General features: G+C 41.1%; 1 protein-coding gene across 6 annotated transcripts in view; it reads left to right on the top strand.

The window, feature by feature from the left end:
- Nucleotides 1-15,941, top strand: part of f (espin protein forked) — an 89,578-nt gene that overhangs the window by 17,957 nt on the left and 55,680 nt on the right. Inside the window, exon 1 of one of the 6 annotated variants that reach the window (XM_022062864.2) lies at nt 8,304-8,633. The exons of 3 other annotated variants lie outside the window; for them this stretch is intronic. In XM_022062864.2, the coding sequence (XP_021918556.1) occupies nt 8,446-8,633 (188 nt within the window). In that variant the 5' untranslated portion in view covers nt 8,304-8,445. Of the gene's footprint in view, nt 1-8,303; nt 8,634-15,941 lie in introns of those variants that run through there. 2 more of the 6 variants (XM_087345136.1, XM_087345137.1) reach the window with 2 other exon arrangements.

The following is a 15,941-nucleotide window of genomic DNA, read 5'->3' as shown; positions in this document are numbered from 1 at the left end:
GAAAATTCACAGAAACCGAAACTTGGTATCGCGTGTTTCCAATTTCGAGCTTAAATATTCCATGAACAATTTTTATATCGTAGCGAATTCTCCACATCTAGATGACATTACCGTGAAAGATAAAGATAAATACCCATGTTTAAGTCACCATGTTTCATTAGATGCTACACAAAAGTGGCTTTAGTGAAAGTTTTAATTTTCAGGCAGGCCTATGTAGGGGGCCATATTTGTTCCCACCCGGTCTGGTTTCTGTTGTTGACGGCTGATAGATAAGTGTGAAAGCAGTGAGAACTTGTGCTGAGTTTTATGGCACTTAGAACCTTTGTTCAAAATTTATGCCGACTGTGAAAGAATTTAAGTGATAAGATCTACACACTCCGATAAGACAAGCTTCTTTATTACTCGACGATCAACTACCTACTTGCACATAAGTGTCCCAGTTGCGAGCTCGGTCCTTGTGCACGTAACGAGACCTGCAGCCCATCGATCGATAAATTCGTCCACTGTTTAACTTTCCTTAATAGAGATTTATTTTAAAAACACTTAAAAGTTTACAGAAAATATTTTTTCTGTGTGTTCTTTCACAGCTCAAAATTTTGAATTTGGATGGCTGTCTTGTAGCGCCGTGTAGTCTGGTAGTTTACCAATGTTTCACACGTTCTTGCTGCTTCCATCATCAGGGAGATGAGTCACTCATCGCCCTGATGATGGACAACAACCCAGAAGATAGTCATCTTCGGACTCACCTCTATAAAAACCTCAAATCCCGTATTTTAAATTTACGTTGGACAAATTCACGTTAGACGTCCTTATCATGGTGTTCCTCAGTCTCTCTAGGAAGTAATTCCTTCGAAACGAACCCTGCTCACTTGCTCGGCTGTTCCTGCGTTCTTACGTATGCTGTGATTTAGTAAACAGCTGCGTCTGCTTTTACTATGACGATTTCTAGACATTATCACTAGGACACTGAACAGGCCAAGATAGTCAGAGCCACACCTGTGGAGGTGGATTTTCAGGCTAAGAGGTGTTCGTTTGTTTGTTTATTTTTACCTAAAACTGTCATGAAACGGTAGAAACGTTGTGGACTTGAGTCTAGCCGAAAGAAATCACGTGCGTCTGAAACTTAGCAGCAAAGCGAAGTTTCAATGAGGATCGTGTAAGCAGTTTCGTCGAGATCTCACAGAGAATTGAAGTGAAAGCCATGATGAAAGTCGTGTTGTTTGATGGAGCAAGGTCGAGTGGGCCTAGGCGTGCACGCGACGAGTTACCAATGTCTGCAAAACGCGTAGTCTACGCGATGCTATGAATCAACAGCGCGTTGGCATTGTACAGGGTGAGTCAAAATTGGATTGAGACTTAAAGAAATTACAATTCTTAAATTTAAAAAGCTGAGGATGTGATACGAAGCAGATCATACTGAAGCAGACTTAAAGTTTCTTTTTGTTATTTAAAATTTCATAGTGCTCAATATATCTGCCGCGAGTCCATTACAAGGTCATAATTTCTTTAAATCTAATTGCGACTCATTCAATTTATTATTCTTGTCGTGGATACTATTAAGGAGTTTGTTTCACGCATTTTATGTGGGCTGCATGGTCAACTGACAGTGCTGTAGCTCAGGCGGTTAGGCGCTCTTTTCTAACACCACGAAGACTCGGCTTCAACCCCGAGTGACTTAGGACAATGTGATTCTCTCCAAGTTCTTTGGTTTCCCGCGGTGTACCATCAACCAACTTTGCCCGATCCCATACTCGCCTATCGCCGCCACACGGAGTGTGAAATAGCCCTGAACAAGCAGTACATTATCACGCCCTCAGTCTTAAGTTAGGGGCGTCATCTTTGATCAGGCGCTTGGCAGGTGTAGATTTATGCTTTTTAATAATTAAACCAGGAATACAATGTAAGTTGTTAGGGTTGATCAGGGTTTAATTTCCGTTAGGTTTATTCTGACCATTCTTCTTGTCTCAGAGTTGAGAAGCCGGCGGGTAGCCGCGGCGTAGGGCAATGAGCTCATTCAGGTCCTAGCGTAGTTGCTATGAATAAATTTCTGTACGTAACCAAAGAGGACTTTGCTCTACCAGCGGCCGACTTAACAACTTCACCGTGACGGAACCCGAAAGTGTGATATTCAGGCTCGACAAAAGACTGAGGCGAGCAGAAGGAATCGGAACAAAGTTAACGAGGGGGGGGGGGGGGGGGGGGGGCTACGATGCGTCCCGAAATCCTGAAAGAGATTTCCGGATTTTTAAATGCAGTAAATTCAAAACAACATCGGAGTTGGTTACCCCAAGACCATTCTCCTTTGAAAGGACCAACATGTGACGAATAATTCTGTCTAGTATAGTAGACGTTTACCGACGTTTCGGAGGCCCATGCAGCCTCCATCAACAGGATAACTCATCACACTAATGGAGGAAACAGGCATATCTGAAACGTAAACCTATTCCAGACTACACGGCGCTACAGCCCAGAGGACAGCCATCTTCGGACTCACCGCCTTGGAACTCTCAAATCGCACTTGTAGCTGACTTCACCGCTCCTGAGTAAAATCTTTACCACATCACACCTCTAATAAATCATCTATATTTTACATGAGTCACAGTGGCCGCGCGGTCTGAGGCGTGGGCCTTGTGCTGCTGGGACCGTGGGTTCGAATCCCACTCAAGGCATGGATGTTTGTCCGAGTCTTTCTGTGTTGTGCTGTCCTGTGTACAATAGAGACCTCGTCCAAGGAGTCCTACCAAATGTCTAATAAGATTAAATGAATGAGTACCTTGACACCTGCGGGTATGAAAAGGATAATGACTAAAAAAGGGTTTTCTTCAGGTGCACCGCCGTTGTTAAGAAATTCCGCGGCCGGTGGTGTTGTCAACACACTGCCTCGTGCTGTGGACATGTGCCTGTATTGCACGCTGGCAATGTCCTTTGCTTCGAAATCCCGCGGTCTCGGTTCAAGCTGTGGATGGAGCAAAAGACGCTGGACTTTCTCTGTGACCCAACCGTACACGGTTCGATTGACAAGGATGACATCCGTGTGGCGAAACTGGCTCGCTGGCGCACAAAATGGGGCCGGCTAACCTCTTTCAGCTCTCGTGGTACAGTTAAAAATAAGATTCATGACTTGCGCTCTTGGTTTGATGCAATCTGTAAATGAGCAGAATTTGATTAAAGTATTTACAAATGCTTCAGAATTTTTTTGTTCTCTATTCGTGTAATTCGGTTATAACTTTAGACTAGAAGGTTCAAAGTGACAGCATGAAGTGTGTAATCAGCTCATAATTTTTAACTTAAAATTCAATTTTAATTCAATTCTATATTTTATTTTAGTGTGCTGTATCAACAACTTCAGAAAACTAAAAAAGTTAGCAAACCTTGGCCCCGCGTAGACAAACGAGGTATTAATTGTTACATCTTGAACACCGTCACATCAGAAACTTCTTCTTCCTGTAAAATCTCAAATACGATGTCGTCCTAGTATTAAGTTTACGTAATATCTATGCGTCGTGAAGCAGTTTATCAGCAACAGAAACTGCCTAAAGGCACCTCTCCATCATGCTGACGTAAAATGTCTGTCCATACAGATCGTTCGGTTGCGGGAGGTGGGGTCATGATCAGCCTAAAGGCGATTCGCTTTGAGTGGCGTCCCTACGGTCCCAATTAACGATGGAAAACGAGGACCTCCTGTATTCCTAAACGTTCACTTTGGGTTCTCATCCTTATGACTGTATCCTTAGTCACAGCAAAGAGTGGCACTAATTTCCTTAGGTAGTGATTCGTGTCGCCTGGAAGGTGAATACGCGTGTGTTAATGAAAAGTGAAACATTTGACATACAAGCAGCAAGTTGAAAAAGTGTTGTTTAATGTCTGATTTCTATTTGACCCGTTTTATTGATGACTATAAATGTGAAAGTGATATTAAACAAGTTATAAAATCCATGCATTGCTAACAATTACGGCGCAGTCAGAAGTATTTGACGTCCCTCAGATGAAATACTGAAGAATTCTGTTCATAACTTGGTACGCGTGAAAATATAAAACAACAATAACATAAATTTATTATTTACTTTTATTTTTTAATTATTACGTCATTTGCGACGAATTTTTGCATCTTGTGTCCTGAATATTTCTGTCTTCTGGGTTGTCGCCCTGATGACGGAGGCAGTATGACCTCTGAAACGTTGGTTAACATCGACCAGACTTCACAGCGCAACAACCCAGAAGACAGAAATCTTCATACTCTGATGCTGGAGGCAGTATGACCTCTGAAACGTTGGTTAACATCGACCAGACTACACAGCGCAACAACCCAGAAGACAGAAATCTTCATACTCTGATGCTGGAGGCAGTATGACCTCTGAAACGTTGGTTAACATCGACCAGACTACACAGCGCAACAACCCAGAAGACAGAAATCTTCATACTCATCGCCCTGATGATGGAGGCAGTATGACCTCTGAAACGTTGGTGAACATCTACCATACTACACAGCGCAACAACCCAGAAGACAGAAATCTTCATACTCATCGCCCTGATGATGGAGGCAGTATGACCTCTGAAACGTTGGTGAACATCTACCATACTACACAGCGCAACAACCCAGAAGACAGAAATCTTCATACTCATCGCCCTGATGATGGAGGCAGTATGACCTCTGAAACGTTGGTGAACATCTACCAGACTACACAGCGCAACAACCCAGAAGACAGAAATCTTCATACTCATCGCCCTGATGATGGAGGCAGTATGACCTCTGAAACGTTGGTTAACATCGACCAGACTACACAGCGCAACAACCCAGAAGACAGAAATCTTCATATTCATCGCCCTGATGATGGAGGCAGTATGACCTCCGAAACGTTGGTAACCATCGACCAGACTACACAGCGCAACAACCCAGAAGACAGAAATCTGCATACTCTGATGATGGAGGCAGTATGACCTCTGAAACGTTGGTAAACATCTACCAGACTACACAGCGCAACAACCCAGAACACAGAAATCTTCATACTTATCGCCCTGATGATGGAGGCAGTATGACCTCTGAAACGATGGTAAAAATCGACCAGACTACACAACAACCCAGAAGACAGAAATCTTCATACTCACCGCTGTGGAAACCTCAAATCTTACATTCTTGTGTCCTCTCTGTGGTTAGGAATATTTTTAAGATCAACGCGCAGGCAGTGAACGACGTTTTCCTCCATGACATACGCACGAGGCTGCTTTGCAGTACCAGTGATAGAGCCAAAGCAAAAGTGCGTCTTTATGTCTTTTCTTCACGTTTTTACATGAAAATTGCATGTGTGTTAAAATATCTTCGTACAAATTTCAAAATCTTACGTAGGTAACAAGAAACCTTTTTGGTGTTCCTGGTAGCAGAAATTTAACAGATATGTATTCGCAATGACGTCCAAACCCCTTCATCAGAATTTCATAAAAATCTACAAAAGGCATCTGTCGGTTTATTGTTAGTATCCATACAAATTGCTTGGAAGGAAGTGTCTTGTCACACCTCTCTGACGTGTTCAAGAGGTCACGGACACATTACGTCTGTTCATAAAACGAGAAACATTGTCGTGACGCCGTGTAACGGAAACAAATAAGTCTAATCGTAAACTTTAACTAAGAAGAAAACGCACTGAGAAAATTGCTGTGATGGCATCACATAGGAGGGCCGATGTCGAGACAAATCATGAAATCGTAGAACAGGTGCTTTCATGAATTTGCCTGTTACAAACTCACCAGAGTTCGTTAATCGCAATGCTAAGACGTACACGCCATTTCTCATGGAAAGGCCACTTGTCCTATTAATGAAGGGGCCAATCACGCACAGTCGTTGACCTGTCTTTTTGGTCCGGGCTTTTGGATCCTTCTCGGAGTCTCAGCAGAGATAACCGCGGTGGGTGATCTTTGAAATATTGATGGCAATCGTCCGGTCTCCTAGCCAGTACTCGTTCTGTTGATATAAATGTTCAGGTACGTGACGAGAAGCGGTACTTTCCGGGATTCCGCGATCACAAACTCGGCGCCGTGGGAAGGCGAAGGTCGTTACTTGCTTGTAGTCTGGTTTGAAGGACGAACGTACGACAGCGAAGATGTGAAGATGTTATGTTCAATCGTTAAGGTGGGAAGTTTAAGATACGAAGCTTGTTAAGGAGGCGTTTGAACCACAAGATGTAGAAGGCTGTGACGACATCTAGGAAAGCCGGTGAACATCCTCTGGTAAAGGTTTATGTTGACATTTTCAACATGGCGAGCCACCTGCAGTGTCGTTCTAAGCCTCGGTCAGAACGTTCTCGAAGACCTTGCCAACAATGTCAAATAGACTAAGAAGGAAACGCGGTGTCCTTTCCCGGTACCTCAGTCATCGTCGCCCTGATGATGGGAGCAGCAAGGGTCTCTGAAACGTCGTTGAACTTCTACCAGACTACGCGACGTAACATCCCAGAAGACAGACGTCTTCTTTGTCGACCCCGTGAGAACCTGAAATCGCCTTTAAAATCGAAACCTTCCGTGGTACGAATATTGTCTTCAGCGATGTTCAAGTGTGGAGAATGTTCGTTGAGAGGTACGCGATATTTTAGCCGTTTTTAATTCATCGGGATTGACGGAATTTTTATATGAAATCAGTGACTGCGGTTGAGGTGGAACACGGGAAAGTTCGAATACCTGACAAATTTGTAGAGCATTAAAGCGAAAATGACGGTCGCCATTGATATCGCAATAGAAACAAATGATTGGTCTGTGTGAGTACCATCACGTGACGAAAGTGCGTACTGTCGGAGCACGAAATACCGTACAGACTACAGCAGTGGTATTCAACCTTTTTTGTTCGCGTACCCCCAGATATAATTTCTCTTTAACTTTGTACCCCCAAAGTTGTTGGTGTATAATTCAAGTTATACATAGTATATAATCTACATCTAAAATAAATTACATTACTGATTATTCAGTGATTATCATAAAATAATATTATTTTTTTAAAATTTCACGTACCCCCTAAGATGTCTTCGCGTACCCCCAGATATAATTTCTCTTCAACTTTGTACCCCCAAAGTTGTTGGTGTATAATTCAAGTTATACATAGTATATAATCTACATCTAGAATAAATTATATTACTGATTATTCAGTGATTATCATAAAATAATATTATTTTTTTAAAATTTCACGTACCCCCTAAGATGTCTTCGCGTACCCCAGGTTGAATACCACTGGACTACAGTATATCAAATATGCTTTAGACAATGGGCTGTATGCAACATAATAATACTGGTATAACTAAGTATGTGTTGATGTCTCGCACCAGAAGGCAGGGCTAAGTCGTAATACAAAGATAGCTTTTGGATCCATTGAAAATGTGGCATCAGTAAGAAATCAAGATCTTATCCATGAGGAAATTAAGAGCTAATTAAATTTGGGTAAAGCTTGCTACCAATCTCTTCAGAACATTTTGTATTTCTTGTGCTGTCTAAAAACTTAAAGATTAAAATATACAAAACTACAATTTCGCTTGTAGTTTTGTATTAGTGTGAAACTTGGTCTCTGATGTTAAGAGAAGAACGTAGACTGATTTTGTTTCAAAACAGGGTGTTGAGGAGAATATTTGCATCCAAGAGGGATGAAATCCTAAGAGGCTGAAGAAATTTGCATAATGAGAAGTTTCATAAGTTGTAATCCTCGCCAAATATAATTAGACTGATCAAGTCAAGAAGGATTAGATGGGCAGGGCATGCAGCTAGCATGGGAGAGAAGAGGAATGCATACAGAGATTTTGTGGGCAAACCAGAAGAAAGGATATCACTAGGAACACGTATGTGAGAGGATAATATTAAAAAGGATGTTAGATAAATAGGGCGGGGTTGTATGGATTGAATTCATCTGGCTCAGGATAGGGACCAGTGGTTGGCTGTTGTGAACACTGTGATGTACCTTTGGGTTTCATAAAATGTTGGGAATTTCTTGTGTGGCTGAGCGGCCGTTGGCTTCTGAGGAAGGACTCGGCTTCATGCAGCAAGAAAGGCAGTAAGTACGAATGGACCACTGTCTCAGATCTCTGGAGATTAATCATCAGCCGCGGCTGGGCTGGGCGTCGGTTTTATAAGTGGGCTCCCAGCTTTATACGAACTGTTCCCCAGCAAATGCTCTGCACCATGGAATATGGCGACCTTCCTGCTGGTCATTGTGCAGGGCGTGCAGCAACGCGACTCGACAGGAAACACTTCCGGTCGACAAAGCACTCGAGCGGATACAATGCCTCAGTTGTCGCTGGCGTGTGGCGTGTAGCGGACCGCTCTGCTGTGCACACAGCATCTGGACCATGGAAAAGTGAACCCAAAGTTGGTTGAAAGAGCAGGAAGCTAACGTTCAACTTCCCTCTCGATTCATGAAACATGGCTTGAGGCTTAGGAAATCTGAAGTATCGAAGATGTGACAGATTCCTCAGCATGCCGAAGGATTGCCTGGCGCTAGTGTTCCGCAGGGCCGGAGCCTGGAGCCCGTCCAACAAGAAGAGGACGCGGCTCGGATTTTGTTGGCGATGGTGGCGAAGCGGACATGCGACGCCTACAGGACACCGCGACAAGGCCATGCTGCCATCTGGTGGCTCGTCGTCCCTCAAAGTACAGAACTTCAGGTGAGACCGTCACGGTCCGTTGGAAAACGAGCACAGTCGTTACCATCGTGACCAAGGCGATGAGTTTGTTCCTGAACGTTCTGATTTTTCGCGGTTCCTTCAGACCGCATTACGATTGTCACCAAGAGGCCTGGCCGGCTTCATCTGACTCAAGATAGGGATGACCGGAGGGTTTTTGTGAACACGATAAGTGGCCTTAGACTTTTTTGAAGGCAGGAAGTTTCTTGACAAACTGGGCCGCAGTTAGTTTTTGAAGGCGGAATCAGCTCCACCGATTTTCTCATACTAAGCTTGACAGATTAGCAAACCTAACCTCAAATCTTACAAACCTAACCTAATCCAACACAAGTGCTAGAGAGATGAAGGAAGAATCCTGAAAAACCCTAACACAGCACTGATGCTTAAATGAACGAGTTTAGGAAAGGAATTTACTTATCAGTTGATGTTCTCTTGTAGATTTGTGTAGGCTTACTTCCGAAATCTGAACACGACAATAACGCAGTTACGAATTATTACAAAATATATATTATTACTCTGAGGGAAGATTATAGACTTGCGAGGTGGCTTATTAACGAAGGAAAATATTCTGCCCTGTGACGAATCTCTATAAACTGTTTACATTATTTTCGTAGTAGTCCCCATTAGTAAAACAAGAAAAGTGGACTTAAATCTGGTGAGTAAGGGTTTAAGATATTTACCAGATGCAAAACTGATACTAATACGACATGATAAAATCGATTTTAAGACGCTATCGAATATCAGATGAGCCCACATTTTAGAATTTTTAAAATCTTGGAAACACGGTAAATTGCCATCACAGTTAAATTCGTTGTGGGGTTATGAACTGCGTGATTGAACCGTTTGCTTCCGGTTGGGTCAGATGTTCATATTTGTAGGGAATTTAATAAAGTTTAGAGTTCACAATAAGATCAACTTAACATCTAGATCTTAATCAGTTGATGTGCATGTCGGAATTTTGGGCGAACCCCCAGAGCGAGCCGATCTGTCTAGATCCGTCCAGTGAAAATCAGTCTAACATCGCGAACGACAGGAATCTTTCCGATGGCAGTTGTGAATTTTTGGCTATTGTTTTGTTTTTGTTTTAAAGCGCGTAATTAGGAAGGTTAGAACAAATTGAGAGGAGGGATGTGGGCCTGGAAGTGAACGGAATACGTCAGCTTCTGTATTTAACCTATTGGGCGAAAAAACAAATACTGTAAGAAAAGACGCAGAAACTGTGTTGGACCCTTTTAAGAAAGCTGGTCTAGAAGTGAAGGCAGGCGAGACTAAGTAGGCTTAGATGTTCACGTCTAATCACCAGAAAGCAGGACATCATTATATGAAGATACCATACGCTCAAGAAATATGGAAAATTTAAAATATTTCAAAACTACATTCACAAATAAATTTGAAACATTGAATTCTACCACTCAGTTCATAAAATTGTTTATCTCCTATCTAAAAAGTTGGAATTAGAACACGGTATAAATTACTATAATTTTACCTTTTGTTTTGTATGGGTGTAGAACATAATTTCTCACTCTTGTTCTGATCAGAATATTCGGGGCACAAGAGAGAAAAGTTACAACGAGGCTTAAGAAAACCGCATAATTAGCAGTTTTGTAAGTTACACCCTTCATAAAATAATATTTTAATAGTCAAATGACAGGACATGCAATGGGCGGGACATTCTCGACGAACAGAAGAGATGAAAAATGTATGCAAATTGTTAGTAGATAAACCTGAACGAAAGAGATCACTTGGAATACTTGGACATATTATTATTATTATTATTTAGTGTTCTGTCTGACGGCAGGTCCATATGAACAGGATCCTTCCATCCTTTTCTCGGACTGGGACCTGTTCATATACGTTCTTGGCAGATGATCCAGAAGTGGTTTGCCATTGCCTTCTTCTGTGTGTGAATGGAGTAATTGTTGGGATGCCACGGAGAAACCGGGGAAGCCCCCGGAGGAAAACTCCGTGTTACCTAGACCACGGCCTTGCCCAACACAAGTTATAAATTCGGGCACCGCCGGGAATCGAACCCGTGACCCCAGGTTTACAAGGCTAGTGTTCTGATCGCTAGAACACCGTGGCACACCTGGACATATGTGGCAGGATAATATTAAAGCGGAGGATGTGGATTGGATTAATCTGACTCAGGGTACAGATCGTTGATGGGATTTTTGAAAACTCTAATGCATATTTGAGTTATATAGAATGCAGAAAATTTGGCCAGAACAAAATCTGAGTAACTTTTGACATCTCGAGGACTTGGCTCCGTTGAACCAGCCGTCAAATGTAAATTGTTTGTTTTGCCGCCAAAGCGTCAAAAAGAGGAGGATATTCTAATAGCACCGTGTAGTAGGTAATATGAGAGAAACGTCAGTTTTTCTTGTATCTGTGAAATTGTGGGGTTTTATGGATTGGTTTGCGCACGGTTGGAGGCTCTGACAAAGTGTTACGACTGTGGTGGAATAAGAACTGATATTTTCCTTCTCCAATTTTTTTTTTAGAAATATGTACTGAAAAGTGTTTATTTTATTAAAAGTGAGGTTCGTTTTGTTTTCATCGCGCGTGTATTCAACTTGATGAACAAAGACATTTTTCTCTAAGAAATTAAGAATTTACACTGGACATGAGGCTTACTGTAAGACTTGCCTTTAGCTACAAATTCGTGGTTGATTCAAGATCAGTTTCTGAAGATGGCAGTACCACGAATATCACGGGTAACGTTCACAGTTTGTCACAGGGTATTAGCTCTGATGATTGCAATAAGAATTTTAATTAACACTTCTTTCGTGATTAATGATATTAATTAGTATATATTTAATCTTGTCCGTCTAATCACAGTAATTCTTATTAAATATTAAAATATTACAATAATTAACATTTAAAATATTTAAAATATTAAATGATGTTCTTTATCGAAATATTCGATTTACATTAGACCATCATTTTTCATGTTTCACGACATGTTTCAGTTCCTAAAAGAACCATCCTCACCATCTTATGATATTAATTAGATTAAAATTAATGTTGCCTGTTTCAAAGAGCATCAAATATTGCATAGTGACTTCACCGTCATGAATGCGTGAAATGAGACTACACAGTGACTTCCTCCAACCGTCGTGTGTTCCAGACTGAAATTCGGCCCTGAGGTTCTGACAAGAGTTTTAGCAGATATTTAAATCTGCTTCTTATCCTAACGGAGTAAGAATTCTGCGTCAAGCAGCCGTAGAATTCTGGTCTGTCATTGTTCGTGGTCCTTGGAATTCCTTGCAAAAACTCTTGAAATAAGACTTGATTTTTGAAATCCAAAATACGTAATAATATTGCAGTTTGCATGGAAACAGAGGGTTTGCAGTTGGCAAAAACATAGGAATGAGAGTTTTTAAATGCCTATCGTCACTCCAGAGAGCGTTCGCCTGGTTGGCTCTACTAATCCACATATTCACTTCCCTGGACACATAAGTTCTGGATCTGCTTACGCAGTAGGCTCTGAATTTAAGCAATTCGCAATTGTCTTTCAGATTAATGGTTGTATTACTCTCGTATTTATCTCTAGTCTTAATGCTCGATACATGAAACTGGTCAGTGTTTCAACATCCCCCACAGACGAGTTTCAGGAAGTTGACTGTTACCAATGTTCCGGCGTTTGGTATGGATAAAATGCCACAAAGTTTAGATTATTCCAGTTTTACGTTTGTTAATTAACTTTTTATTTGTTTGATGAAGTGATCTGCACTCAGTCTTTAAGACTGTAAATAGTGTTTCGATTTTAGTGTATTTCAGGTCTAGTGATGATTTGTGTATCATTTCTCTGAAGAAAGTAAATCAGTGCCTGTCAGGCCAGTTTTTTTTTTTCGAAGTTTGTATCTAGCACTCTGGAGGTCTTGTATTTACGAGTGGACTTAGCAAACTGAAGAGTTGTGGTGGAGAGAGTGTTGACAGGTTCCTGTGTCCGCCTTTCGCTCTCGCCTCTCGGTTTTCGAGGAGTCCAGCAAACGACGGGCACTCATCGCCTAAACCTCGACGGACCATAAGGAAGTTACGCTCCAGCCTGTGCGCCTGAGGTCCTTCTCAATGTTTGTTGTTTCTGTCTGCCTCTCGCTTTCACAAACGATCTCTTTGTGAGCTGAGTCGTTTTCGTGCCACAGTTTGTCGTCTCGTCGATGGGGGCAAGGTAGAAACTGTGAAATTCTTCGTCACGGATTTCTTTCCACTGCCTGTTACTTTGTCGTTGTGAATTCCAAATATTAATCCTCATCAGTGTCTTTTTTCCCTGACAGTCGGAGGTCAAGTTTATCTATTTACATACGTACACCTAGCTGCTGAGTGGTTGAGACCTCGGGTTGAAATCTAAATCCGGATACCGGATATCCGGAAGCAGGGATTTCGTAGTTTTCCTCAGTCCCTTCAGGCAAATGCCAGGATAGTACGTGTAGTTAGGCCACGATCGCTTCCTTTATTATTATTATTATTATTCGACTTCATTTGTCACTGATCCTCATGTCATTTGACTTTATTTAGTCTGAGCTATTGATAAACGTTGTAAAATAAATAGCATCATGGGTGTACAGGTCAATGTTTTAATATTAAAATTTAAATATTTAAAAATAACCGTCAATCACAATAAAATTAAAAGATTAAAAGATTAAAATATCATATTATGTTCCCTATCGAGTACTCGATTTACATATGGAACTTACACAACATGTTTCGGCTATATATAGCCATCATCTGGTGTATTATATATAAACTTTTCACTGAATTACTTATTAGGATTTTTAATGATTTTTCTTCTGATATAAAAATCCTAATAAGTAATTCAGTGAAAAGTTTATATATAATACACCAGATGATGGCTATATATAGCCGAAACATGTTGTGTAAGTTCCATATGTAAATCGAGTACTCGATAGGGAACATAATATGATATTTTAATCTTTTAATCTTTTAATTTTATTGTGATTGACGGTTATTTTTAAATATTTAAATTTTAATACTATTAATTCACAATATGACGCATCTACAATACCTTATAAATGTTTTAATGTTTACTTCGTTAGAAAATCCGTGCCTCTAGACCAGTGGTATTCAACCTTTTTTGTTCGCGTACCCCCAGATATAATTCTCTTCAACTTTTTACCCCCAAAGTTGTTGGTGTATAATTCAAGTTATACATAGTATATAATCTACATCTAAAATAAATTAAATAAATTACATTACTCATTATTCAGTGTTTATCATAAAATAATATATATTTTTTTAAATCTCACGTACCCCCTAAGATGTCTTCGCGTACCCCCGGGGGTACGTGTACCCCAGGTTGAATACCACTGGTCTAGAAGAATACGAGGCCTTTAAAATTTTGTTTTACTTTTTCGAAAACATAAAGGCTTAAGTGTTCTGATTTTCTTAGCCGCAGTCAGAATTCAACAATTTACGTTACGCTCTGGATGTGCGGACACGCATTCTGTCTTTGCGTGTCCCTAGAGTGCGTAATGCTTCTCGATTTTACGCACAACTGGGCCGTGTCTGCAAATATTAATAAAGCTCCCCAATGTCAAACTTCAGGAAAATCCGCCCGCATATTCTTCAGTTGTTAAATCTGGCCAGATGGATGGGCAGATGTCGCGAAGATTTGCCTGAAGGCTTTTGACGAAGGTGCGTCATTAAACTGCTGCGCGTTACTGGAATTTCCTTTCGTCTCCTAATTTAAAATAAGATAAAAAAGCACATGACGTTTGGGAAGTTGGTTGTGCTTATGTCGTCATCATGTCCACCAAAGTTAGCTTTGAAACTCCGTGTCTTTTTTAAAAAATAGTTTAATATTTATATTAACAGCCTAAGTAGAATTCCTAACAATACCCTGAGTCAGTAAATTGATATTTGCTGTTTTAAACTGATACTTATAAGAACAATACAAGTCCAAAATATCTTCAGCTTGTAAGACTAAATACAAAAAAATGGTGGCTAATTATAGGTGTATAAAATATTGATATTATCCAGTTACACTTGGGGGGGAGGGGAATGAAACGTAGTCTAAAATAAATCTAAAAGTGTCCTTGCTAGGATGTCTTAGTTTTCTCGAAAACCAGGTTTTGTGACTCATGTGGTTTTGATATGACGCTTGGTAAAGTTATTCTTTGCGGAAGTCCTGCGGACAGTTTCAAACCCCGAAGATGGAGAAACGTTCTCACTGTAACTCGATACTTATATGTGGCGGAAGTTTATAACGATATTTTATTAACTGCGGGCTATACTGCCGTGTCTCCACGTATTGCAAATTTTATAATAACATTTAATTCACTTAACTATCCTTATTTTTTTTATTTGTAGTGTTCTGTCTGACGACAGGTCCATATATTATGAACAGGATCCTTCCAACCTCTTCAGGTTGTCAGCGACCTGCTCATACATATATACATTCTTGGCAGAGATGATCAGAAGTGGTTTGCCATTGCCTTCTTCTGTGTGTGAGTGGAGTAATTGTTGGGATGCCACGGAGAAACCGGGGAAGCCCCTAGAGGAAAACTCCGTGATGCCTAGACCACAGCCTTGCCCAACACGTCCATGACTCGGTCGTCAGACACTCGGTTGAAAACATTGTACAGCATTCAAAGTCTGAAGGTTTCTGACGATGGAGCGTTGTAATGTGTAAAATTATTCTTTCGGACTTTGTCCATATTTAAAATATGAGATTATAAAATTACAGTGTGAATAGGACATAAAATCCAGCTGTTTAGCCCATGGTTCAAGTAGCCTCAGACTGAGCCAGAGGATCCAACATATTGGTTTTCTGTCCTCTTAAGGCGGAGGCAGAATAAAGCTTCCGAAACGTCGGAGGTGATGCTAAAGATAAGGTATAAGGGATTAAGAGGCATGTCATACCACGAGACGACGTTTCCTGACAGTTGCAGGGACGATTAATTTTTAATTGAAATCCGCGAACCGCGAACAGGTATCCAGAAGGTTTGATTCGGCGACCCTCATAGTGATTCAGAGGCTGCGCTGAGGTTCTTAGGAAAGAGGTGAGACGATGGAACATTTATGGCCCTGCGTAGGGCACGCCAGAAGTAGGTGGACGAACACGATCGAAGCTGCTTCTGCAAAAAACAAGTTTTCTCGTTTTCCTGTAAGTCTGTGAAATTCACGGTTGCTGCTTAGCGGGAATTAGACGCGTCACGCATCGCTCAGATAAAGCCGCGATGTTCTGGTTTGATCGGTCTCTTTGGAATGCGCCTTCTTCGTGGGGTAAAAGGCGATTTTATAACCTACTTTTTTTATTGACACTTCCGC

This window comes from Zootermopsis nevadensis, unplaced genomic scaffold (genome assembly GCF_977971745.1).
Source record: "Zootermopsis nevadensis isolate Lab colony 2312 unplaced genomic scaffold, Znev_1.0 Znev_ptg000008l, whole genome shotgun sequence".
NCBI classification, from domain to species: Eukaryota; Metazoa; Arthropoda; class Insecta; order Blattodea; family Termopsidae; genus Zootermopsis; species Zootermopsis nevadensis.
Note: the sequence above shows the minus strand (reverse complement) of the source record. Positions and strands in the feature narration are given on the sequence as shown.